This window comes from Gymnoscopelus microlampas (assembly GCF_963454915.1).
Source record: "Gymnoscopelus microlampas genome assembly, chromosome: 4".
Taxonomy (NCBI): Eukaryota; Metazoa; Chordata; class Actinopteri; order Myctophiformes; family Myctophidae; genus Gymnoscopelus; species Gymnoscopelus microlampas.
The window spans coordinates 28964118-28991617 of record NC_139941.1 but is presented as its reverse complement, the minus strand read 5'-3'; the positions used below and the strand labels follow the sequence as shown (position 1 = coordinate 28991617).

Below are 27500 nucleotides of genomic sequence, written 5' to 3'. Positions count from 1 at the left end.
TCCCCCCCCCCCCCCCCCCCCAAAAAAATACTCTATTAATCTATGACAGAACTGACCTGACTGTGGTCTTCTCACTTGCAGCACATGATAAAAGAGAAACAGCACCAGGCTTTAGAATAGGTGTTTCCAAAGCACTCCCTTCATCTCTGTACACTGGAGGCTCAGCTGCATTCTAGCTACAGTATAACAAGAATCAACTAGAAAAGGATGCAACTCTGAGCGCAGGTCTTCGCCAGGCAGGATGGCCTGCCGAGCACTGTGTCAGTCGTGGGTTGCAGGTGGCAAGAGGTGAAGAAGCTGGAGGGGGAAATACGTTTCTACAACATAGGGTTCAACCTTTCACATTTTGGCACTACCTATGAGCAGAAGTAAAAGAGCTTTTGGAGGTGTGCTCTATATAGAGGCTCATCACCATGCGATTTAAATTTTGGGTCGATCAGACCCAGATCAAGATTTTTCCCTGTTTTTTTTTATATTCATATCCTGCCCTGTCAGCCTGGTAAAGACAACAACGTGGAAATGTTTTAGGGTTAGACGGTAACAGATGGGGGGGAAAAAATCAGAACGGCCCAGTATGGTTTCTTATAGAGATCCCATCATGTTGCAGGGACTTTGAAACAAAATCAAGTTGGGGTGACCCGATATCCGAATGTTTAGGGCACATACTATGGGCCCAAAATGCCCTGATCAGCATGTCCCCGGTTCAACTCCCAGACGGCCGGACTGTTTGCTGTGTGATTCTCCTGCTCTTACTGTAGCTATTGTAATAAAACAGAAATGACGAAAATAAATCATCAACAACAACAACCATGTCACATTAGGTAAACCTACTCTCATTGCTTCAATGTGTGAGTGATAGTATCCACCTGTTTCCTAGGCTTTTCACTGTGTTCCACTTCCTGTCTTTTGATCCAATGAAATCCAATGAAACCGGTCAGATGACTAATGATATCCAATGAAATCCGACAGGAAGTGGAAAACACAAGCCTAGGAAACAGGTGGATAGGACACAGTACATGAGTGTGTGTGGATTTATTCTTTTTCGTCTAGGGAATAATGAAGATTAACATTATGTGTTTATGACATTCCTTGTCATGGGTTTCATTTGTTTTAAAAGTGAAAATGACATTTAAAACACCAAATGTATCTAGATGGGTTTCACATCAGAGTAATTAAGTTAACCAATTACTAGTCAATTAATCTTAACGTTTGGGGCCTCAACTCAAGAAACAGAAAAATGGATACCATTGAGTGAGGCTTTAGCACGGCACTGATAGGCACCACACCACTCACAGCATTGCGTCAACGACAGGAACTAGCAATATAACAGATCCTTTACCATAGGAATTCCTCTCCATAACCTGAATGTGTCAGAGTCAGGGAGTAAGTGGTTGCGATAAAGATAGTGATGGTGTGACAAACATAACACGATAAAAGGTCTGTAGTACTCCCTGCACATCAAAAGACCTACTAACCTATACTTTTCCCCCCAACATCTGCCACAAATGAGAATACTGTACGTCTCTCACCCTTGGACCTACTCAGTAAAAAAATACAAAATAAATAAAGCTAAAGAACACTTGCTGTAGAATTTCGGTACATGTGTTCTCTGTGTTTGTGTCTTCAACTATATGCATGCTCCATGTTAGCTGTCAGCTAGTAGTATGTCTATGCTTCCTCTATGTAAATGTGATCCTGTATTTCCCAGCCAAAGTAATGTACTGTGGGTTATTTTGGTTTTGGCTTGATAGTGCATGCACACGGTTTCACTCCACTTTTGGTTATCGCGGTGCTTGCAGTAAGGCGAAAAATACATATTTACAATTTACATTATTGGACAAAGTTACTAAAGCTATTCCTTCCTCTCTCTCGCTCTCTCTCTCTCTCTCTCTCTCTCTCTCTCTCTCTCTCTCTCTCTCTCTCTCTCTCTGGTATAATATTTACAATGGCTCCTTTTATCATCTGAATATTTTCTTTATTTATTCTTGTTCATTAATCGCACCATTTAATCAATTTCTGCTTGCATGTCCTTGTCCTGAATTCAAGTCATGCATTTTCCAATATTGTTTCCACCATTACAAATATATTTTTGGAAGTATGTTTACATAACCGTTATGGTCTAAACCTGTCCCATGTGTAAATGGTAATGCTATCTTACCCTCTGTGCAGTGCTTTGCTATGTTTATACACTGACTGATGTTTGGTGGAGGATGCCATCCCGTTTCAAATCATTGCCTCACTCGTAAGGTTGTTTCAAGATGTGGTTTCATCTCCCAGGTTGTAGGAATATAAAACCCATGTTTCAATACTATGGTAGATTCAGCTAGAGTGTTTCTTTGTGTCCGCCTGTATTTATGATGTGAATGATGTACACTTTGTGCATTTGTGTTTGTGTAAGTGCACATGCGTGCATTATGCATGCTTGCCTCTGTGTTTGTGTCTGTGTATGAACTGTGTTCTATATAAGAGGTTATAAACAGTGGTAGTGCATGTGCATGTATGCATATACAGTACAGTACTGATTGTTTGTGTGTTTGTGGAGTTCAGTTCAGTGCCGGTCGTGTACAAGAGGGTTGTGCTGGACAGGGAGAGAACCGTTTAGGGGCCTGGAGGTCCGACAGACATGGACTGGGGTCTATTAGAATCATGTGGAATCCAAACACAAACTATGATACTGAAACATACACAGGCACTCGATCACACTCACACTTACACGCGCACATGGCATGCACACGCACACGCAAACTCACACGCACACGCACACGCACACGCACACACAAACACAAACACACGAACACACCATGCATGTTCTTGAAGGAATTTTACGAGTGGGAGTGGCACTCTCACACACGTCTGGCTGTGTGTAACCTCTCACAAATAGAACGTGTTTTACACTTTCCACCAAACAAGGCTGTAAAGGCTCTATTCAGCCAAAGTCAAAACATTCCACCCTCACCACACAAATGCACACGTGTATGCGCACAAATGCACGCACGCACGCATGCAGGCTCGCATGCACGCACACACACACAAACACACAAATACATACACACATTCATCACCATCTTTCATCTCCGTGTCTGTCAGTCTGTCTGTGTGGGACTTTGTCATACCCACACTTTCACAAGCACTACTCAGACATACACACACACATCAACAGCTCCCAGCAGTATAAAGCACTACGCTGTGCTGCCATTTGGTCTGCAGAGCTGTTAAAGGCAATGAACCAACTCCCTCACTAGGTTTACAGCATGGTAACACACACACACACACACACACACACACACACACACACACAAACACACACACACACGGACACACACACACACACACACACACACACACACACACACACACACACACACACACACACACACACACACACACGCACACACACGCACACACACACACACACACAGATGCAGTGTGCTGGGTGTGGTGACGTGCTTAACAGGTTGGTCCCAGGAACATTACCAGGACTGTGGAATAACAGAATAAAGACCATATCCCACACTCAACACCTGTCAAAAAGGCTTTCACGTGCGCTTTTACTGTATGTGTACGCGCACACACACACACACAATATGCATCTTTGAGTTTATAGCTAGTTGAGCACATTTGAATCGGGGACATTTTTTGGACACTGTTCTGCAGAATGTGTGTTTATTCTCAACGGTCAACGGTTTGATTCCCATCTCTATCCTTTTTGAACTGCTGTGTTCCACTCCTGGTCTTTGTCTAAAGTCCAGTGTCACATTATGCAAGCCTCCGTGTTATCTTAGACTGGGACCTAATTTGTCTCGTTAAGAATATTGTACTGGGTTTCACATTTCTGTCTTAGATAAATACAAATTGCTGCTAAGAATGAATGTGAAAACCACCAGATACGTGAATGACCTCAATGCATTTTTGTTTTTACCCAATACTTTTCATGGTAGAATATTGTTCATGGTATCGGATTGCTTTTGTAGATTGCTTGAGTGTGATGTGAGTGAATGTGTACAGTGTGTTTGTCCATGCTTGTGTGCATGTTCTGTTTAAGATTTATGTCTGTCCAAATGCCTATGCGTGCATATACAGTACTGTATGCACGTGTACTGTAGCCGAGTATCCATCTCGGCTTCCCATCCAGGTTCAAATCCAGATATGTACATGAATTTTATATGTAGGTTCGAATCCAGATATGTACATGAATGTTATATGTACATGTGTTGTGAGTTTGTAGTTTGTAGTGTATGATTGAGTACAAATCAGACATTACTTTGTGTGCATCTGTGGCCTAAACGTCAGTGCGAACAAACTTGCCTTTGTTCTTTCCCACAGGGCCTGGAACTACATCAAACCATGAAATGTTGTTAGCTTGTAGATCTGCTATTTTTAGGGAATAGGGATGCTAGGTTGAAAGTTGTTAAAAATCGGGACATCTCGGCCAAAAAAAAGTAAATAATGGCCAATATAACAGCCAAACCGATATAACGGTCTAGCTCTAGTTCAGAGACGGAGATGCTCTTTCCTCTCACTTCCTAAAACCACTGCAACAATTAGGTAATTTATGTTCAAGGCAAGCACAACTGAGCCGCTGGACCACTGACTTGGCTGTTGCTTAGTTTCTTTCAGTTTCATTTAATTTCACCAACAAAATCCTTTCCTTTACTTTCTGTTCCTCCTCTGCCCTCTCCCTCTCTTGCCCTCCTCTTCTCTTCCTGTCTCCTTTCTCCCCTTGAGCTTTCTCTCTTTTTTTCTTCTCTTCCCCTCCTCATCTTGCACCCTAGCTTCTGTCTTTCATGTCGTTTGACCTCTCTCTCTCTTTTATTCTTTCTTTAAAGTGAGGTCACCTTTTTGAATGCAAAAAAAAAGCCACAGCCGTCATGAGAGGCCCCCTAGAATGTACTGTATGCAGAATGTGGGACACATTCCGAGGCCATCTCCATCTAATTCTCTTTCCTTGCCTTATTAGGAAGAAGTAGAAAGAGTGGGTTTGTTTGGTTTCAGCAGGGGTTTGAGTTTTTACCTTAAAGTGGAGCAGACAGACAGACGTGACCAGGAGACGATGTCAGGCCACCAGCTAAAAACTCGGTCTGACTGGCAGAATTGTTGCCACGTGTGTTTGAACATTCAAGTGGTTGTGTGCGTGTGTGTGTGTGTGTGTGTGTGTGTGTGTGTGTGTGTGTGTGTGTGTGTGTGTGTGTGTGTGTGTGTGTGTGTGTGTGTGTGTGTGTGTGTGTGTGCGCGTGCGTGTGCGTGTATCGGAAAGAGACGAAGAGAGAAGGAGACAGAGAGGGCGGGGGAGTAGAATAGGAGAAAGTACAACAGTATTGGACATATGAGAGAATGGGAGCACTTGGCTTTTCCCTTGATTCTAGCACCTCCCCCCACCCCACATCTCTCCCCCCACATTGCATTCTAATGGGGTGACTATGTCCGAAAACAACCATTATAATTCTCTGCTATTTCAGGACCAAAGTGCGAGTTTATCTAGAAATAGGCTTAAAATAGCTCTGGAGGCCGAGTCTGTCTGCCTTTATCTGGCCTCACACTGGGCAGGGCCAAGAGAAGGTAGGGGCTCACCCAGAGAGTATGTTTTAAGCCTGAGTTATACTTAGTTGCGTGTGTGGGCACCAAAGATATCAGATCTACAAGCTCACAATGCACAAAGTATATAAGGCATATGCTTGTGTGTGCATGGATGCACGTTTGTGTACATGTGAATATATGTACACCATTATGTTTAAGTGTACACCTTGCATGTTTGTCTGTGTTTATGTGTGTATGTGTGTGTGCGTGTCTAAGCACTATCAGTACATGTGTGTGTTCCTCCCTGTGTCTATCTGCTACTTCCTGTCACCACTAACTCTGCTGAAGCCTTAACAGGCTGTTCCCTGGAGGATGATGTCACATACTGTACAGATTCTTGAAAGGGGCCTTGATATTGACCAGACCAATGGGAAAATAAAGACTATCTAAATCGGTAGGCGTTTGTTATATGAATGAATTACTAACTTAATACATTTTAAAGAGCAAAGGTGCAGATGAGAGAAAATCTAATTCCATTTGTGGAGTCATTAGGTTACTCATTGTTTAACTTATTCATTGATTTATAACACTTGAGGAAGGGTAAATGAAAACGTATTGAGAGTGGACCACCTCTGTTCACAGATTACATTCAACGCCTATTGTACAGATGGGAAGTGGTCCACGTCTAGCCAAAGATCAATATGACTAGACAAACAGCCTTAAGGTAAGACAGACATGTAGCTTTCACCACATACTGTAGTGTAGACCCGCCTTCCATCATAGATGAAACACAAAGAGCCACTCAACTCAGACAATGACCTGACCTACAACCCAGGGGGGCTTCTTCAAGACAACATTCAAGTTGTCTGCTGTAATATGTCTGCTTTCTTCTACCCAAACAAAGTGACTTTTGTGTTTAAGATGTTGTTCAAGAAAAGAAAAGTTAGAATAGAAATAAATAACAATGCAACAATGCTTGGAAAAATAACAGCAAACTGTTCAGTGTTTTTATGTGTCCATGGAACAAATGTGCTGATTCTGGACATTCCTGTTTCTATTAGTGGATAGCCTATGGGTTTTTACCCACACAGGGTCCTGTTTCTAAAATCAATTAACATGAAAGTCCTAAATGTACAAGTTTTCAATGAGGTTCTGAATGGTCACATAACCACAATACTGTAGCTCTTTTTATGGCAGCCCACTCGGCACTTGCTAACCAAAATGCACGGCAGTGCATGTGCAACCAAAGCTGTCTTATAAAAGTATTAAAAAAAAGTTCAGTTCCCACCAGAGCATAGAGAAGGATACTGTGTATCTGCAGTATTAGACTGTAGACTAGCAGAGGAGAATCACAACACCAAAAAAGCAGCCACAGCTAGGATCAACTAGAAAGGTGCACAGAATCTCCGCCAGTAGGCATGCCCTACTGTACCTCCCTCAATCTTTGCTGTTTTAAGGTTGTGTGCATGTATGAAAAGGCACGGGGTAATGAGGGGAAGGAATATAATAATAGACTGTCATTACATCATTACAGTGCAACCAGAGTAGAGAGGCTTTAAAGAGACAAACCTTTGGACAGTGAACACACTGAGATGCAGTGTGGCATGTTGCCATCACTGGGACAAAAATGACAATACAGTGTTGTAGCTTAATAGATTGTCAGTAAGAACCCACATGTAATTCTGAACAGATTTTGGTCATTCAATGTTATGTGTTATCGGCAAAGTATCATTGTTAATCTGTTGTGTCAATTCTGTTTGTATTACCAGTCAATCAAAGGCTGCAGTTTGAAATGTGTCCAATGTTTGCTGCCCCACAGTCGCTTTGTGAGTCCTTTGTGAGAGGGAGTAAGTCTTTGACATTATGGCTACACAAATTGACAGTCAATTGTTCATAAAAGTAATGTAATGTACGATGCCGTGTAGGATGTACACAAACTATAATCCGAAAGGTGGTGCCATGTCATTAGTCCAACTAAATGGTTCCAAAGAATCATTGGTCCGACAGCACGCATTATAACTAAGCTATACTGTGCCTACTCTACCTATATCAGATCATACTCGCTTACATATCTTTTCTTTCATAAATGCTTTAGACATATGGAAATCATGATCATATACTTTAAACAACAGATTCAGTTTATTTTCTGCTCATGTCCTCAGTCTCTCTGGCTGTTCTATCTGTGGAATCACACGCCACTTACAGTAAGTGGTTGTAGGAAGAACTTCTGTCCTGTGTTGTCTTTTGAAATCTAATTTAAGCTTTTACAACTTAGACAAACATAGACAAATGCAGAGAAACACAGACACAGCACGAGACAGACACATAAAGACAAACAACCCACACAGACACACGGATCAAGTGACAAATATACCACGCACGCACCCACTTACAAACAGCCATGAGCGTATATGCTACATTGCTCACACGAAACGTATACTGTGTTCAAATGAGTTTGAACTTATAGTTAATGACCCTTGGCTGGATGTCAGCCTGTCATGGTTTACTCCTTCACGCTTTTCTTAACGGGAACTCCCACGACGAGCATTAGACTCTCTATTTAAATCACTTGAACTGTAATTGTATAAACAAATGAGTTGATGCACCGCTATTGGAGTGAAGCTCATCCATTTGAGAGTTGCACACATGCGTACCATTGGAAGCAACATACACACACACACACACACACACACACACACACACACACACACACACACACACACACACACACACACACACACACACACACACACACACACACACACACACACACACACACACACACACACATTTGTATCACTATATTTGTGAGGACATTAGCATTTTAGAACAGCAAATTTATGATTGCCATTTACATTTTTAACCATTTTAACCCTAAAGCCTATAAAGCCAAAAGTATGCAATCTACAAGCCCACAACGTGTCGCACTGCTACACATTGAGCTTGTAGATAGGCTATTTTCGGTATGTGACACCGGCATGCACCTACATATACAGTAAATCAGGCATAGCTCCAACCTTAACCCTTAAACCTGACCTCTAAATGCCTAATCCAAACCCCAAACTGAATCCTCACAAATTTCTCATTTTATACTGTACTTACTTAGGGGATATTTGGCCCTCACAAGTATACAGTAGCAATACTAGTACTATACTTACATAATGCACACACACGTGTGCACACGCGTGCGCGCACACACACACACACACACACACACACACACACACACACACACACACACACACACACACACACACACACACACACACACACACACACACACACACACACACACACACACACACACACTTCCCTTCCCCTGCAGATCACAATCTTGAAAGGAATCACAAACCCAGAGGGACAGAGGCATTCTAGACCCAACACACAGCTATATAACCTGCTGCCTTGTACAGCAGTATAGAGCCATGAGGCCATCTGGGCCTGTCAAGGCCAAGTTAACGTCTTCACGTCAAGTTTATTTAAAGTACATTTTCATAATGCATTTCTGAAACTAAATATTACAGGTTAAAATTAGTTGCAGACCATAAAGAGCACACTGGATGTCTTTGTATGCACTCGTTTAAGGATTGTTTTGGTACATTTTTTAAAGAGTGGGTGCTGATATGAAAAACTTTGAAGTATCATTGCCTTAAAGGTCCAGTGAAATGAAATATTCGGTCATTTCATTTTATTTTATTTTTTAAACAATATATTTATTGGCATTTTCAGGTATATAACACAACAATATGGCATTTGTAGTTTTAAGTTTCAGTCTTAAACATCATCGCAACCAATCAGAAGGTTCCATCCTTTCAGGCTATGGCACTCACGTGGTGCGCAGGGTTAGTGTTGGTAGCCTGCAGGCGCACTCTGGCCAAGGGAGAGAGAGACGGCCACTGTGCAGAATGTTTGTTACCAAGAGCTTATTTTTAAACTAAAATGTTTTCAGATACGTATTTTAGTGCTCTGATTAAGTTTACAATGAGTAATACACCGTCTGGACGTCATCTTGAATGAGATTCAAAACGGAGTAGTTCTGTTCAAAATCAGTTAAAATCATCTGTGTTTGGAGGAACGTGCAGCTATGAGAATCACACAGGTGAACGAAATCAAGATTCATTTATATTCATAAATGTGTAGGCCTATCTATGTCATCACGCAGCACGTTTTCGTTCACAGGAAGTAATTAAGATGGCTTTTTGACTTTTGGTATAAAAATACACAATTTTGTATGCCCTTATCATATGATGACCATGGATATGCTCTAAAAGTGTGAAAAACACATTTTTCATTTCACCAGGTCAGGCAAATTCAGACTGGGGCCCCATAAGCTGGGGGAAGGAGTAGCAAAGGTTCCAGAAGTGGGTGGGTGTTTCATAAATATTCAGTTCAGCAGGGATTTCAATCACATGTTAAAGTAAAATATTCATGTATTCTATATAATATATAGGTGCAGTAATTCTAATTAGGCTATATTAGTATATTTACTCTACTTGCTATACTTACTCATTCCTTTGTGTTTGTTGGTTTGTTAGCAATATAACTTGAGACCATTTTAGGCCGATTTTCCTGCAACTTGGAGGGAATGACCAGTAGGCTGCCCTGAAGACATTATCAACTTTTGGGTATAAAAGGTGATAGATCAAGGTCATCATCAAGTTCAAGGTAAAAATGGATGGGCGAATGTTCTTCAAACTAGCTGGGACTAATCAGTCGGCTGCCCCGAAGAGATTACGTTTTGGCTCAAAAATGTCACGGTCACAATCTAAAGATATATGGGCATGGTAAGCGGCCCAGGTGCATTTCTTTTATCACTTAAGCCCTATTTATCTTTTTTCCTTTACTTTTTATTGTTTTTTTCCCCAAAAGATTTGGCCGATCTACAGGCTCACATTCTCGAAACTTTTCGTCTATAATTACAAGTACAGAATAGGTACGCCAGGGATAATGGAGAATATATTTCTATTCTTAACCCATTAAAACCGGGAAAGTAATTTAAGATTTTAGTGTTGGCTATTTGCGTCACTTAGTGCCGCGCTATGAGCTTGTAGATCTGCTAATTGTTTTTCATCGTGAAAATCTGTGCAAATATTTGAATATAATATATTCAAGATATACTACAGTATATCTTTTTACGCAAACGTTTTTTATTCAAATCTTGGCGGGGGTCCCTAGAACAAAACATTTTGAGATGGGGGGTCGTTGTCAAATGCATATAATTTTGGGGGTCCTTGACATGAAAACGTTTGAGCACCACTGATTATAGTAACATAATGTACGTGTTTCAGTTACATTAGGATTTAGAAGACATTTGTAGAATCTGCCTCAGATCTTAATGGGTTAAATTATGAGACAGCCTAAAGCCCCCCACCCCCCCCCCCCCCACCTCCTTCTCTCTTTCAAATGTGTGGTTAAATGTGAAGGCAGTGAAAACAGCCGGTACATCCAACAGAACAAAGATCACAGACAGAATGGATAGGATTCCAGCTGAGCTCAGACAGTCTGCCAATCAAAATGATCCACAACTGGACCAGGAAGTGTTTTTCATATCCCGCATCTGGCCGTCAGCCTGGCTGACTGGGGATGTGAACGTCAACATGATTCACTGGAACTGGTGGAGATTCACTCAAAAGGATTCATTGTTTGTCCCGTTATTTCCCGTTACCTTTCTCTTTCATTTTTCTATTCCGTTTTTTCCTCTCTTTAAAGTTACTTTAGCCTATTTATTTGTCTGTATCCTGCCACTCTCACTCTCTGGCACTGACACGCACTGACACGGACTGATATGCAGGCATGCACGCAGGCACGCACACAGCTGATCTATAGCATCACTTTCAATGAGTTAGGGAGCCTACAGTATTTGACAGGGATATGACGATGACAGTATAAATGAACCTGGCCCTGACATTGAAGCCATGCCTGGAATGCATCCATCTCTTTTTATTTCCTCTATAAAGAAAATCGAATGACTTTCAGAAGATAAAGAGTGAAGAAGGCAATGATGGAAAGAGCAAAGGAAGAGATGAGAGCTCATGAGGGAAGAATGCAGCGTACACTAAACGACCGCTGGACGTCAGGACTCAGGACCAGTACCTGAGTAGGTCCTGATGTCATCCAGTGACTGAGAGTGTACAAATGTTTACATTCAGTTAAATGAACACTCCTTTTGTTCCTTCATTTCTTTTTAACAGTGTATTCTTTTATGTCTGTCCTGTGAAGCCAAAGTGATAGATGATGTGAGATCAAAGTGATAGATGATGTGAGATCAAAGTGATGGACGATCTGAGATTGAGGGAAAAGAACACAAACGACATCTGGGATCTAACCGTATCATGTATCAAGGCACGTTGATTAAAATGTATTATGGAGTCATCATATATCAAGTCACTTTGATGAGTTGTTTATTTTATTAGCAGCGAGGTTGTTAAGGAGACACTTCTGACTATGAAATGCCTTTATACATTTTACAGAGCACTCGTCCAATTTGGTTCCTTCCTTCTCTTTAATTTATACTTCAATCGTGCGATGGTTTCGTTTGCTGACAAGAGCTGATCTTCAAGCTAAGACTTTTTAGCTCAAATCTTTGCGGGGGTCCGCAAAGATTTGGTCAGGAAGCAACGCGTCGTAACTTAGGTTTAATCCCAACAGAAGATTGTTCATAGCATCCCAGCTGTCTATTCTGTGTCTCTGAATGTCCCATTAATCAGCCATGCTGTGTTCTTGGCTTAAGGTACTTTTGGCAAATACCACAGAAAAAAGTAAAACTTGAGTAGTTGAGGCAGAGCACCTCTGGCTTCAGAACATCTCTGGCAGCCACCAGGGACCACTAACGTTCCTGGATCTGTATTGTCTTTGGCAAAAACAACAGACTAGCTGTAGACAGGCAGAGACAGGTGTGCCTAGCTGTAGCTGCATTCTCCTGGCATTAGGATATGTTTGGCAAACACAACAAGCCAATAGCCAGAGATGATTGCCTTCAGTTTTGAACTCTGGCAAATACTGAGCCGTGAAAGACAGAGGCAGGTGAGCTCAGTTTAGCACTCTTGGCTTTAGAGCATCTTTGGCAAATATTACAGTAGAATAACTGACACTGGCAGGTGTGATGTGAGTGTGTGTGTGTGTGTGTGTGTGTGTGTGTGTGTGTGTGTGTGTGTGTGTGTGTGTGTGTGTGTGTGTGTGTGTGTGTGTGTGTGTGTGTGTGTGTGTGTGTGTGTGTGTTATTACAGAGGATTTGCATATGGCTGTGAATTTTTGCTGCTATAGTACAAGTCTCACTTAGATGTTAACCTAACTAACCGCCTGGAATCTAGCGCATATATTTGAGGACAGGGAGAGGGCAAATGTTACTGAGGGTTAATAATTATGAACATAATTATGTATGTTTATAAATGTAAGGCTCTAATAAATCACATGTTGTTTTGTGTAACAAAGTAAGGCTGCATGTCCGTTAGATAAGTTGAAAAGTATTAAACTTTATTACATTGATATTTAGTAGTTATCAATGTCATGTTAATGTTAGACTGGGAGGTTGTAATGTGTTTTCAGCATGTAACTCATAGGATATTGTTTCTCTGTAAAACCCAGGCCCATTACAACACATAACCATTTTGGTCACAGGGTAATCCCACAAAGGTCTGAATGAAATGCATTCTGGTATGTATGAGGCCCAGGTCACAGAGAAGATAGATCTTAATGATTAAATCATAAATCAAATGGCTTCAAATGGTCTCATATCTTGATATTATGCATGGCCCATTGTCAGGGAAGTTTCAAGTTAATATTCATTGCCGGATGAAATTTCTAAACCATGTGTAGACCTGGAAATGTAATTGTCCATAACTTTCTTTCCCTTTTGTTAACATTAGTAATTAAATATTTCATACTTTTTGAAAGTCAGCACCTTAACCTGGGGTATGAATATTTTGTCCTAAACAGAATGGTAGCTTCTATCAAACTATTTAATTGTAAAATCATGTCTACATTTAGGTAGTGTTGTGTCCCAACTCCAAATCAATCAATCAATCAATCAATCAATCAATCAATCAATCAATCAATCAATCATCCATCTACCCATTCAACCACCCACCCACCCATCCATCCAGTATTATCTATCCAGATGTGTTTTGATATAAATGCCTGAAATCACATTGTGAATCACTGTGATACAAGCACCAGCTCTAAATCAGAGGCTGCCAACACCAATGCTACTACAGTGTGCAAAACTCAAGACTATGGTGGTCGGTCTGGCCAGGGCATGTGATCATTTAAAAACATCATATCTGCTGAGGAATCAGCACATGTATGCGTCCCATATCACATCACAACATGATGCTGAGTTTACTAAACAAGGATCACAGTGATGTATACCCGAATCTAACCTCCCACTGCCGATAAAACCCTACTGTACTGTAGGTCACTTCTCTCAAAATAAACCCGGCAGCTGCCTGTGTGAGGTCTGGTCAAAGGTGTGTGTGTGTGTGTGTGTGTGTGTGTGTGTGTGTGTGTGTGTGTGTGTGTGTGTGTGTGTGCGTGTGTGTGTGCGTGCGTGCGTGCGTGCGTGCGTGCGTGCGTGCGTGCGTGCGTGCGTGCGTGCGTGCGTGCGTGCGTGCGTGCGTGCGTGTGAGAGAGAGAGTAAAGATTAGAATCTACCATAACCATCATGAATAAGAGAATGCGTTCAAAAATATAAAAACTTTCTTGTAATCAGAATTCTCCATTATACCCCCTGTCGTTCCAAGCAATTTCAATAGTTTCAATAGAGAGAGAGAGAGAGAGAGAGAGAGAGAGAGAGAGAGAGAAGGGGGATAGGTGTTGCTTGGGGGTTTTGATCATTGATGTGCGTATATTAAACGTAGCCTGCGAGGTTAGTTCAGGCAGTATACACTCGAGAGGTCACGTGGCTGTATACAGCGTCATGCAAGACCCATACGTCATACACTGACGTGGCAATCAGCTGTCCAATTGGGCGGGTTTACTTAAGCTCACCTAAGTCTGCGTTCCTTCCGCTTTGTATGTTATGGTTGTTGTCATGGGGCGTTTGCTCCCAACACCACCCCAGCACCACCAGTAGGCCCTGCCATTGGTTCTGTTCCCCATGGGGGGTTGTTATTTATATCCATCTCCCTGCTTTTAATGGTTAATGATGGTTGTCTAAATTGTGCTGAACAGGGAGAAAAATGGAGCAGAGCCTGAACACCAAGATAAAATATTACATCCACACTTGTATTCTCATTCTATAATATTGGTTCAATATATTCTGTCTATAATATTGGTTCAATCTATTTGTGAGTTATCTGACTGAAGTATCATTATTTTAAGAGTAATAAAGTGTAATACATACAGTATCATCACTGTGGAAACCTTGTATATAAAAAACTGTGTTCCAATGGATCCAGTATAGTTATTATTTAGTCACAAGCTCTTGTAAATAGTTTTCATTGGTTCAATATTTATAAAACCAACAGACAGTTTTAACCACTATAAAAAAAACTGCCAATCTACAAGCTTACAACACATCGTGAAGCACCGTGTTGTGAGCTTGTAGATCAGCTATTTTCGCTACTTTTGTGTGACACAGATGTATGACGAAGTACTAGGGCATTCATTTACGAAGTGTGGGCATTCATAGAAATGTGGATATCAAGATACAGCGGCAGTCTCTGATCATCTAGTTACAGCTATGGATCCACATGACAAACATTCATAGCGGAATCATGTTAGTAGTGAGGCATCCATCTGTCAGTAATCGTTGATTACTGACAGAAGAGAGAGAGAGCGAGTCCATCTATATGCTTGCACTTTAACCCATTACGACCTGGAACGCATCTGTGTCATTTTTTGATTTGAGCTACAAAGCATTATTTTACACATTGGCTATAGCAAATAGCAGATATACAAGCTCATAGCGCGGCACCGAGTGCCGCGCTACGAGCTTGTAGATCTGCTATTTTTTTTAAATCGTGATATTGTTTTAAAGCTTATTAGATTTAGAAGACATTTTGCAGAATCGGAACCTCAGGAACCCCAAGACCATCGCCACCATAGTGTAACCAATACACCAAGGGAAAGTGAAAGGGAGTCCATTTTTATATTTATATTTTTTGGACCCCGGGGAGAAATTGCTTTTATAGCTTCACCCTGCAGCCAAAGGCTGCTCAGATGGCTTTGATGAGCGCACAGAGGGGAGCTGTTAAGGGTTAAGTGCCTTGCTCAGGGAGTAGTAGGTGAGCTGAGGGCTGGACCGGTAACCTTCTGAATCCCAGATGGCCCGCTCTGTGCCCACTCAGCTACAGCCGTCCCACCAGCAGTGCACTATGTTCAATCCTCACAGAACAAGCGTGACAAATCTAAGGCTCGTGTTTAGATGACTCGGACTTCATGTGGCCTGTCCTTGTGGCTTTCTAAATAACTGCCACAGACCGCACCATTGTGTACTCTGTGATTACTCTACCACTGAGGCTCTTCCTTGTAAAGAACAGGCTTGTCAAACAGTGTAATTACCCTCTTTGGGCTGCTTTCAACTGGGTGAGATCTGCCCTGCGATAAAGAGGGGAGAGAAGTGGAACCAATTATCTTAGCACAACAACAAAAGCTTTTTCATAACCTTGCACGATTGTGTGATTGCCCATTAGATCCATCTAGTTTCTCTTGCTCTCTCTCTCTCCCTTTGTGTGTCTGTGTTGTACGTATGCAATGTTCTGTGTATTGCTGAATGTGTTGGGTGTGTGCGCAAGCATGAGAGGTCAAGTGTGTTTAAGGTTTTGCAAAAGAAACACACGTTTGTTAGAGCCTGTACCTCTTCACTTCCAACAAAACAGTTTAGCTATCCCATCAAGCCAAGATCATAAAACACCCATAAAACACACAAATGCATACACACGTGCACGCACATGTGTGTGCGCGTGACACACACACGCACACACACACACACACACACACACACACACACACACACACACACACACACACACACACACACACACACACACACACACACACACACACACACACACACACACACACACACACACACACACACACACAGTAAATAGTCCAATGGGTTTCTAATAGACCTGACTATGGGGAATAGAGCATTTAACCAGACATTGGCAGTGGAATTGCGTAACAGTGAAAAATACAAGGGCAGTGTTGTAGAAAGACAACATGATTGGTTGAAATGAGCAGTTTAACGGTTTGAAGTGCGTGGAAAGAGGATAATCATATTGCTTAAGAGTATAATTAAACTGTTGAAACGTCATGATTACATTGTGTGTTCCAGGGGGATGCCATTAAGCACCAAGGAAAAATGTCCCCTCTTTTCTCTCTCATAGTCTTTCTTTATCCCCCACTCTATTTGTTTTCATTTCTTCTCATCCCTCGCTTCAAACTCTGCCAATCCTTCCATTCTGTACACTGTAAAATCCTGAGGGTTAATTTAAACACATGAACCCTAGCGTCCCTATTCTGGGGTGAAGATGTCACAGAGTTATAAATGGGTATATTAACACAGTTGATTTTATTGTGTACCCATCATTCCTTCGTGTCCTATCCTTTTCTCATTCCTCTCCCTTTATCCTTCCTTTTTCCTCTTTGTTCACTCTCAATGTCCATCCAGCTGTGTTTTCATCCCTCTTTCTCTGCACAAACGTTATGTGAACCTTGGCCAATCAGTTAAGCCGATGGGTCGGGTTGGCCAATCAGGTAAGTCGATGCATACAACTTCACACACTGGGAATGTATGCGCCCCCCTCAGACCCGCGTTCAACAGATATACTGTAGATATTCATGGTTTTTCGGCTCTTGAAAACCGCTGGTCTGTCCGAATTGGCGTTCAACGGCACACTACTCGGGGCCATAACACACACCAGGTTTGAGACCATTTAATCGGATGATTTACGAGTTACGCCCGCCACAGACACACAGACAGAGATTTGGTGAATTAATAGAAGCATATAATGGAAAATTGTACTTATTGTAGTTATTTGTGAAACAAAAAAGGAACTCTCCAAATCAGAGCATCAGCCTATATTGCCTCATTGGTAATGTATACTGGTTATCAAATGACTATTTTTTGTATAACAGTGATTTCATAGAATAGGTATTAGGTCACATTATAAGTAATGTAATCACTTAGTTTGTATGTATATTTCATAACTCCTCTACTGGGTTACACAAAGAATGTAATGCTGATCTCCCCTCAAAGGTCTCCGTCATACTGTGACACAGCGATACGGCCATATCATTTATTTTACACAACTGCTTTGTAGTGTAGCCAAACACTTGTTGCTACACTGCATGGCTAAATATAGTTTATTGAGATTAAGTACTCCTGCAAAGCATACTGTATAAGGCATGTATAATATAAATATATGTTTGAGGTATGCCTCTGCAATACTCTTCGAATTGAGTTCTTATCTTCTGGACTAATGCATTTAAAGTGGTTTAACCATAATGAACCTTAGCTTCCCTATTATGGGCATTTAAAATAGGTGAACATTCACCAAAAATAGTGTAGAGGGGAAAAGGAGGGCACCAAGTACAGACCACGGACTCTGGTCAATGAAGTACCGTATCATAGCGGTCTCTACAATGTAGCCTGACAGCGCGTCGCGGGTTGAGTCCCGATCCCGGGGTCTTTCCTGCATGTCACTCCCCATTTCTCTGCCCATTTCCTGTCAGCCTACTGTCCTATCTATAATAAAGGCATAAAAAGCCCCAAATACATCTAAAAAATAAGTATAGGGTGGTTAAATTCTGCAAGTAAAACACTTTCGTGGATACATCGACACTGGCATCAAACCGAATCAGAATCACTTTTATTGTCACATCACAGGTTCACAGGTGTAAAACAGTGGGTGAAATTTGTTTTGTGCAAGCTCCATCTTTGTTGTATCCAGAAAGAAAGAGAAAAAAGAAGAGGTGGGGGTGGGGGGTGGGGGGAACATAAAGAGATTTTTTTTTAAATGACCATGGCTGTAATGTACCTAAACTCTTTACAAATTATACAAGTGTCTTTAATACACACTGTTACATTGCTATTCCCCCCCATTTTAATTCTTTCATTGTCTCCGCCAGGCCGAAAGGCATGGCGAGAGAGTATGTTTTACCCCCTGTCCGTCCGTCCGTGTGTCCGTGTGTCCGTCCGTCATTCGATCTGTCTGTGTACAGCTAATCTCCGGCACCGTTGGCTTGCTCGCAGCCAAACTGTGCACACACAGTCCCTGGATACCAGAGCAGAACCTCTGCCCCAAATTTTTCACAGGGGCCTGTTATAGCGCCACCAGGAGGCTGATTTGTGCAAAACACATTTTTTGACAGTACTCCTACAGATTTTGTCCAAAAATCCCACAAATCGGTACACAGTAACTCTATAGTCATTAAACGAAACGGGTTTTTCAGATTTCTCATATTCCATCCTGATTGGCTAAAAATGTCTTCCAAAGTTTGCAGGAGTGCTCCGTTTTGAACAAAATGCCTCAAATCATGAACACAGCATGCAATATCCGTGAAATTTTGCAAGCACATTCCCATTAGGCAGAGGAAGAACTACCATTTGAAAATTTTCAAATCAGCCTCATGGTGGCGCTATAACAGGCCGATTCGTGTTTTTACCTATAATTGCACCGATCTGTGTAAAACTTTGTATGCACACTCCCTATAGGTCAAGGAAAAACCTTTGCCCTGCATTTTTCACATCTGCCTTTTATAGCGCCACCAGGAGGCCGACTTGTGTAAAACACTTTTTTTTGTACTACTCCTTCCAATTTTATCCAAATTTCACGCAAATCGGTACACATGATCTCTATAGTCATGTGATCACGACGGATGTGTTTGATTTTTCATATTCCATACTGATTGGCTAAGATTGACATCTAAAGTTTGCATTATTGCTTGTTTTGAACAAAATTCTGCAAATCATGAACGCACCGTCCAATTGCGCTCAAACTTTGCACGCACATTCACACTATGTTGAGGAACAAATGCCACCCTTTTAACATTGGCCTGTTATAGCGCCACCAACAGGTCTAATTTAGGGAAACACATGTTTTTAACAAAATGCCTCAAATCATGAGTGCAGTCAGTGTCCGATTGTCGTGAAAGGCCTAAGAAGAAATGGCACCCTTTTCACGTCGGCCTATTATAGCGCCACCAGGAGGCCACAGTAGCCTACCTGACCTGGCGGAGACCTGTGCTCCGAGGAGCACTTTTTCTAGTTTTCTCTCTTTCTCACATCTGTAGCCCCCCCCCATCCTTTCCCCTAAATCATCCCTTTATTTGGAAAAGACATAACAAACTGTCTCACAGACAAGTGCAATACACACACACACACACACGCGCGCGCGCACACACACGCACGCACGCACACACGCACACGCACACGCACACACACACACACACACACACACACACACACACACACACACACACACACGACACACCAAAAGCATTTCTCCATATCTTCTTTCCACTGCTATCATTCCTTTTGCTATCTGACCCGCTGACAAACCCAATCAGAAGGAGCATGCAGGGAAAAGGCCAAAGGAGACAGAGATGCCTATAAAAACTGAACCAAAACGGTGGAACAGATTGTTTCTTTCCATTACACATGTACACCCATTAAAGTCCAGATGTTGACCTAGGCATTACTCTGTCTGTCTTCCTTTATCCAACACCAATGAATGCCACACAGTACATCCATAAACTGATATTAACACATACTGTAAAGACAGGAGGGATTGGCGTCTATCTGCAGCGACACAGCGCGTACCAATTGAAGAAGAAAGTGGGGTCAGCTAGCCCTGGATGGCCGCCTAGTCACAGAGACCATAATAAGATAATGATGCCACTTAATGAAACAAGCCATCCCATGTGTTTGCAGTAGGGAGGGATTCCACCCACTCAAGGGGCTGATGTCTCCCACAAAGCACGGTGCAATGCAGAACAGATAAGCCTCTAACGGGTTCCCAGAAACAAGCTCACCCTTATATGAGAGTTATTCAATTACACCGGCACTTGGCGGGTCTTATAAGCACCCTGATGAAATAACTGAAAACAAACGTCCTCCATTTCAAATGAACAGCCACCATTTCTTGTCCTGGTCAATGATGCATTTGATAAAACCATGAGCAATGGAAAGATTAGTGAGCAATAATACAAATGTAGCGTGATGTTTTAAAGCTGTTGAGAATGTTGCATATGGAATGTTTCAGTTGCGTGAAATCAATCAAGCATGTCCAATCAAAAGTGTTCGTCACACGCCGCACATTAGGTTTTCATTAAAGATTACATTGATGCTGAATTTATTGGGATTTTCTAGATATTTTTAAACATCTGTTTTCAAGAAGCCTTGGGGTGGACAAACTATAATAAGCAAAGGGTGTGGTGGTTACTTTCTCAATTTGTAAATCCTCAGCATTATCAGTCAGTTTGGGTCCATTCTCATGCTATACACAATACAAAGCTGAATGAATTTGTACAAAATGAATGAATGGTGAGCATTATATGCAAATGAAATAAAATATTGCAACTGCCATAGTCACTCATGGTTGCTCATTGTTCACTTGTCAGCTCAGCTTAGCTTGTTAGTTTTTTCTTTTGTTTGTGCCAAAGCCAAATGGATAAGATGCTAACTATCAGAATTTGAGGTGTTATGGGTTAAGTGTCTTGCTCAGGAACACTTCGACATGGGCGGGCCAGGAAGCAAACTGGTGACCTTCTCATTACGAGATGGTCTCTCTACCCACTAAGCTACGGACGCCCACTCAAAGGCAACAAATAGATTAAATAACTGTTTATTCATGGAATAATGTTGCAGGCGATGACCTGCAACATTATGGCAGCTCAAAGTGCTGCCAGTGCTCTGAACCTTGAAATCCACCTACTGTACTACGTGTTTGAATGTGCTTTAAAGTGTGAACCATGCAAAAATAATTCCAGCCCCAGCACTGCTCCCACGGTTGTGGAATCTCCACATTGTTGTCATGGAAAATTGGTTTGCTGTTTGGTTCTGGTTGTCTTGAAAACATTGGCCCTTATAATGTTAGGTATCCGTTCTTTAGCCCTGTTATCCTAAGAACTGTTTCTCTCATAAAAACAAGACTGTAGATCTCTCTCTTTAACTAACACACACGCACGCACGCACGCACGCACGCACGCACGCACGCACGCACGCACGCACGCACGCACGCACGCACGCACACACACACACACACACACACACACACACACACACACACACACACACACACACACACACACACACACACACACAGTGGTATTAAATGTGTTTTTTGCCTCTAGACCAAAAGCAAACACAGAACACTCTCAACATTTATCCAAGTACTTTATAGGCATCAGCAAACAATGCGATTCTATTTTCAGTTTTCCCAATATCAATTCCAGAAATCTCGCTACTGACGTTTGCCCTCTACAAGGGGTTCGATTGTCCAATTAAATTAATCAAATAAGACTACTAAAGTCTACAACTAAATAGGCACTACAACCAGCAGCCTCTATATAAGCCATACTCTTTTTTAAAGACATTCTTTTGGCTTTTCTGCCTTTATTTATAGTGGAAAGTGGAGATGGACAGGAAACAGGGAGAGAAATGCAGTAAAGATCGTCGGGAAAGGGACTCGAACCCACAAGGCACTGTAAGGCTACTTTAGAGCCTAGGTGCCCGGACCCGCTAAGCCACGGTCCGGGCCAATATAAGCCATATTTTTGACAGATAGTGCCATTTATTGTTGTCTTTGCACTTCGGGAGCTTCTCTTGCATGCTTTAGTAAAAATGTCACTCTTTGACTGACAAAGTTCACAGTTGTGGGTTAGGTTTGTAGAAGTTTGAGGTATTTTTATGTGTGAAGCTGCGTGGAATCTGCATGCTATGCAGTCATCTTCACCAGGGCCCCTGCGTCAAGTTGTAATTGTCATACCAAATAAATACTAAAGCCAAAGAAAAGTCCTTGTATGCGCCTTATTTGGCGGAACCTTAAAATGACCAGACAATTCAAACCACATGACCACAAGAAAACTGCTATAATAAATCTCTCTCTCTCTCTCTCTCTCTCTCTCTCTCTCTCTCTCTCTCTCTCTCTCTCTCTCTCTCTCTCTCTCTCTCTCTCTCTCTCTCTCTCTCTCTCTCTCTCTCTCTCTCTCTCTCTCTCTCTCTCTCTCTCTCTCTCACACACTGTAAGAAAACGAGTTGTGATCATTTAAATCAGGGCTTCTCCAGCCAGCGTAGTGAGGGCCTTGGGGAACAGGGGTGGTCCACATGTGTGATCCTCTCCCTTAGTCATATCAGTCACTTTTCACTTCCAGATGTCCTTAGGGAATGGGGGATCGACCAGAACTAATGGTGGAGTAGCGTGTTAGAGAAGATGAACTCCTACAACAACAGTGAACATATGCCTGAATGGGGGACATCTGGGCTCTTTTACAGTACAGCATGTGATGCTGAGAGGGGATGCAAGCTGGTTTGGAGATGTTTTCGTGTTGTCATGGAGATTAATGGTCTCAGTGACTGCACAACCTGTATATGCAGTTCACATGTAAAATCTTTGCCAAGTGAATGTGTCTGTATCATTGGTTAAACCCTGTGGTATTAAATCATTTTAAATCATGAGATGCCTGAAGAAGGTCTATGTGACCGAAACGTTGCTTAAATAAAAGTGTTCCTATTGTGCAAGTGCAGACGCTGTTGATCCCTGCCTATGAGCCCGTCTCTGAACCAATCAGGGGTGCATAAGACTTTGTTTCCAGTAAATCATCACACTCACAATGTAAAATGTCAACTTTCTATGTCTAATCTAACTAAAATGTACTCTTTTCAGGCTTCTGATCCTCTGGCATTCCATACATTTCAGCCTTCCTCAGGCTCATAAGTAATGTAAATAACTGCTGCTGCAAATATCTCCAAAGCTTTTTGCGATGACACTCAGGAGAAGTGGTACTGTTACTGTATATCATGTACAGTACACAGTGTGCCTGTGTGCCTCTGTGTGCGTGTGTGTGTGTGTGCGTGGGTACGTGCGTGTGAGCCAAACTGTCAGCTCCTCTCTTACTTCTGTAGGGTGAGGCTGAGGTCGCCGGTGCAGTTCTTGATCTTATTCTGGGCCTCCAGGTGGTTCATGCCCTCGGTGGCGATGCCATCGATGGACAGAACCAAGTGTCCCACCGCAATACCACCCTTGGCTGCTTTACCAGTATCTGTTAGCTGGGGGGAAAAAAGCAGAATCTTCATCAATGCCATTCATCATCATCATCCCTGACGCCAGCTTCATTTGAGGTGAATTTGACCACATACTGTAAGCCCAATATGCTTTGTTATGTATACATCAAATAGCAAAAATAGCCGCTGCTGTTTTCACTGAATGACAGCCTATTTTTTTCAGAAAGTTTGCCTATTCCAACATGCCCACAGTAGGGACACTAGAGTTGCTGTGGTTACTAATGGTTAGTCGGTCATACCAACATGGACATGTACAAAAGAAAATCCCAAATTGCTGTCAGCTAGTTTTTATTGGAACTTAGCACCAAGCGTCTAGGTTTCTCATATCACTCATGTTGTTTTTTAAAATCACAAGCTATGTGGAACCATCCTGTAACAAAAGCATGTGGTGTAACCTCTAATGACAGACCTGGTTGTCTGCCATGTGGTGAGAGCTTACTTCACTGATGCATGTCTAATAGCAAGAGCCTTTTCTTTGAATTACCTTCTTTTCTTTTCTTCTTTATGACCTGCTGTCACAATGGGCCTACAGGTTATTATTAGGGAGGAAGTTCAAAAGTGCTTTTTACCCACAGCAGGGTTTGGGAAAGGGTCATGGCAGTAAATACAGTAAGGGCCGTGTCAACATAAATAATAACTTTCTGCCATCTATTCTATTGTAAGTCCCGCTAGGAGCATTCATCTTTCCAGCACCATGCCTCACATTTCAGCACTCTCTGCATCCAGCATTGTTTGGCGGAGCGCCTCGAGTAGAAAATACTTCAACTTTTGGGAGAAGCGTTGCACATCATTCACTTTTTTGACTGATAAATCAAAATAAAGAAGAGGTGAGATTAAGAGGAAAACTATGATACAGCCCCCCTCTTCTTGCCATAAGCAATCAACAGAAACAGAATTAAATATGACTGTATGTAAAGTGCTGAATATTGATAACAAAGTTTTAAACAAGCAGTTGAGGATGTGAAATTGAGCAACTGCGTGCCGTCGTCGTGGCCTATTTATATGTATTGATCATTTACAGACAAGCTTCTAGAGATGGACAACGAGTCACTGTATATCTGTCAGCTCTCATGCCAGGCTGCGCCTGGCATGAGAGGCTTAAGCCGCCTGGAGCTCACATTGGGACCACAACTCACTTATTAAGGGTGCTATATTAATTCTTATGTCTGCCTTTAAGAGCATACAACTCCACGATGAATATAGCAGGTTGGAGGGTTGGAGCAACATATGTGTTAACACACCATTGTAAAATGGTAAATGGTGCATTTATATAGCGCTTCTATCCGAAGCGCTTTACATTGATTGTGCCATTAACCCATTCACACACACATTCATACACCGATGGCAGAGGAAACCATGCAAGGCACCAACCTGCTCATCGGGAGCAATTAGGGGTTCAGCGTCTTGCTCAAGGACACTTCGACACTAACTCTAGGGGAGCACCCCAGCCCGGGATCGAACTGGGAACCTTGCGGTTTTCCAGTTCACTCTACCCGGCCACTCTACCCCTGAGCCACTGCCGCCCCTGTAAGAAGGGTCCACTCCACTGCTCAAAAAATACTTTGTGGGCAACGCCCCTATTACAAAAAAATCTCAAGTCCGTGAGGTAGTAGTGCTACAGTCAACTTAAGTAAATGGTTGACAAATATAGGCTAATTTCCGACATTAGTGTCCTTAAAATGTATGCCTTAAACAATTTTACTTAGTAAACACTGTAAAAAAGAAAAAGAAAATCATAACCACCAAATAGTAGGGCAAAAACAAAGTCACCCACAGTAACGTGTGACACTATTATTAACTACCGTAGCGCAGAACACCAAAATGTGACGAGAGAACAGTTAGTCATTGGTGAATTGAAAGCAATAACAGTGTACAGTGTTTGGCATTTACTGGCGGATTAAGCTAAAGACAGGGCATGAGGGCAACATATTTTACACAATTTACATTTATAGGCCAATAAGGAGAAAACGGATGCTTTGGGAAAGTTTATTTTCCGTTTATTAAAGATCTGGAGAGGTTCTGATCAAACCCTCTATAGCAATGACTACTAGGCCTATCAGAATAAGTTTAATATTTTAACAAAAAAAATACAAATGAACAAACAAGGTTATATTGCCTAAAGAACAAAAGACATTTGTCTTAGTTTTGCTTAAAAAAATAACAGTAAGTAAGTAAGTATGGTTGTATGGTTAGACAGAAATGTGTTTTTATAAAGTGAATGTGTTTCCTGGGTATGCATAATAGTGAGAATGTACTTAATGGGTCTAAGTAAGTAACCCAAATGAATTATAGTTTTGTAAAGTAAATGAACAGAAACTATAACTGTTCTATCTCAGTGCTGTTAAATGGCCATGTTATACAACCAATGTAACCAAAGCTAAGGCCATTCGTTTACAACAGATATGTTTGATACCTGATGCATGACTTGTGAGAGAAAGTAAGAATACATCCTCCTGCTGTGAAGTTAACACCAGCTCAATGTGTGTGTGTGTGTGTGTGTGTGTGTGTGTGTGTCTATTCTTTACCACAGTGCAGGCAGGACGGAGGACCTGCTGCCCCCTGAGCGCCAAGTTAGGGAGGCAACAAACACATACCAGTTTTATGAGCTTTGGCGAAAGCACATTTACGAGCCAGACAAAACTTTTGCTCCCATGCATCATAAAACGCACAAACACTTCATTTCTGGTGACTCTGGTTTTCAATGTCCTGCGTGACTTTTGTGGCATACTTCAAATGTTAGCATCTAAACACAACTGCCGCACTTCCACTCTGGAGGAAGCTCGCTAATTTGAAACAGATTCAAGACTTGTATAAAAGAATGTCCATTCATTATTCACGGCATGATGGGTATGAAATACCAGTCAGCATTCATGCACGTGTGCACAATAAGAAGCATCGTACCAGTTCTCAGAAGATCAACATATTGAGACCTACTGTATACTGTACGCTTGTGTACCATTTTGGGGAATGGGTGCCACTTATTCCATGTGGCAAAAATTATTCAATTAGCATAGACGGAAGAGCGCCAAAATCGTAAAAATATTTTTCCAAAAGTATGACTCATGCTTTTGTTCATCTATTTATGAGCAAGGAGGACCAGATTTTGTAAGATTTAACTGTTCTGTGGCAGCATAGCATTTAGCATACTATGAGTGGTCCTGAATGCACACGCTCATATTGATTCTGTTTTCTGTGTGTATTGCACCTGTAGTGCAGGGCTGCAGGTGGTATAATAAACTCTTAAGTAAGTAAGTACATTTTATTTATAAAGCACCTTTCAAAACAATGTTACACGGTGCTGTACAATGGACAACAATATAAACAATCAAGTTAAAACAAGTTAAAACAAAGCACATAAGAGCAATAAAGCACAAGTGATAAAAATAATAAAGTTGCAATAAAGCACAAGTGAGTCAGGAAACAACTTCATAAGAGAAAATGCTTACAGACCAAGTGTGTTTTTAACAAGCTCTTAGAAACCGTCAACTGACTCAGTATTTTTTTATCGCCAAGGGTAGAGCGTTCCACAGTGTAGGAGCAACCACTGCAAAGCCCGGTCACCCTTAGTTTTGAGTCTGGTCGCGGGTAGTTCCAAAAGGTCTTTGTCAGAAGACCAGAGAGATCTCACATTGGGGCTTTGAGTGCAGTAAGTCAGTGATATAAAGTGGGGCCAGCCCATGTAATACTTTAAAAGTTATTCAAAGGATTTTCTAAATCTATTCTGGACTTAATGGTCAGCCAGTGAAGTGCGGCCAAC

At 41.8% G+C, this 27500-nt stretch overlaps 1 protein-coding gene across 1 annotated transcript in view; it reads right to left on the bottom strand.

Moving 5' to 3' along the window:
- The window catches only part of pdlim5a (PDZ and LIM domain 5a), an 87276-nt gene that overhangs the window by 39721 nt on the left and 20055 nt on the right, over window positions 1–27500 (bottom strand). The window contains exon 3 of the mRNA XM_084056274.1: window positions 23577–23728. Coding sequence (XP_083912400.1) covers window positions 23577–23728 — 152 coding nt within the window. The remainder of the gene's footprint in view (window positions 1–23576; window positions 23729–27500) is intronic.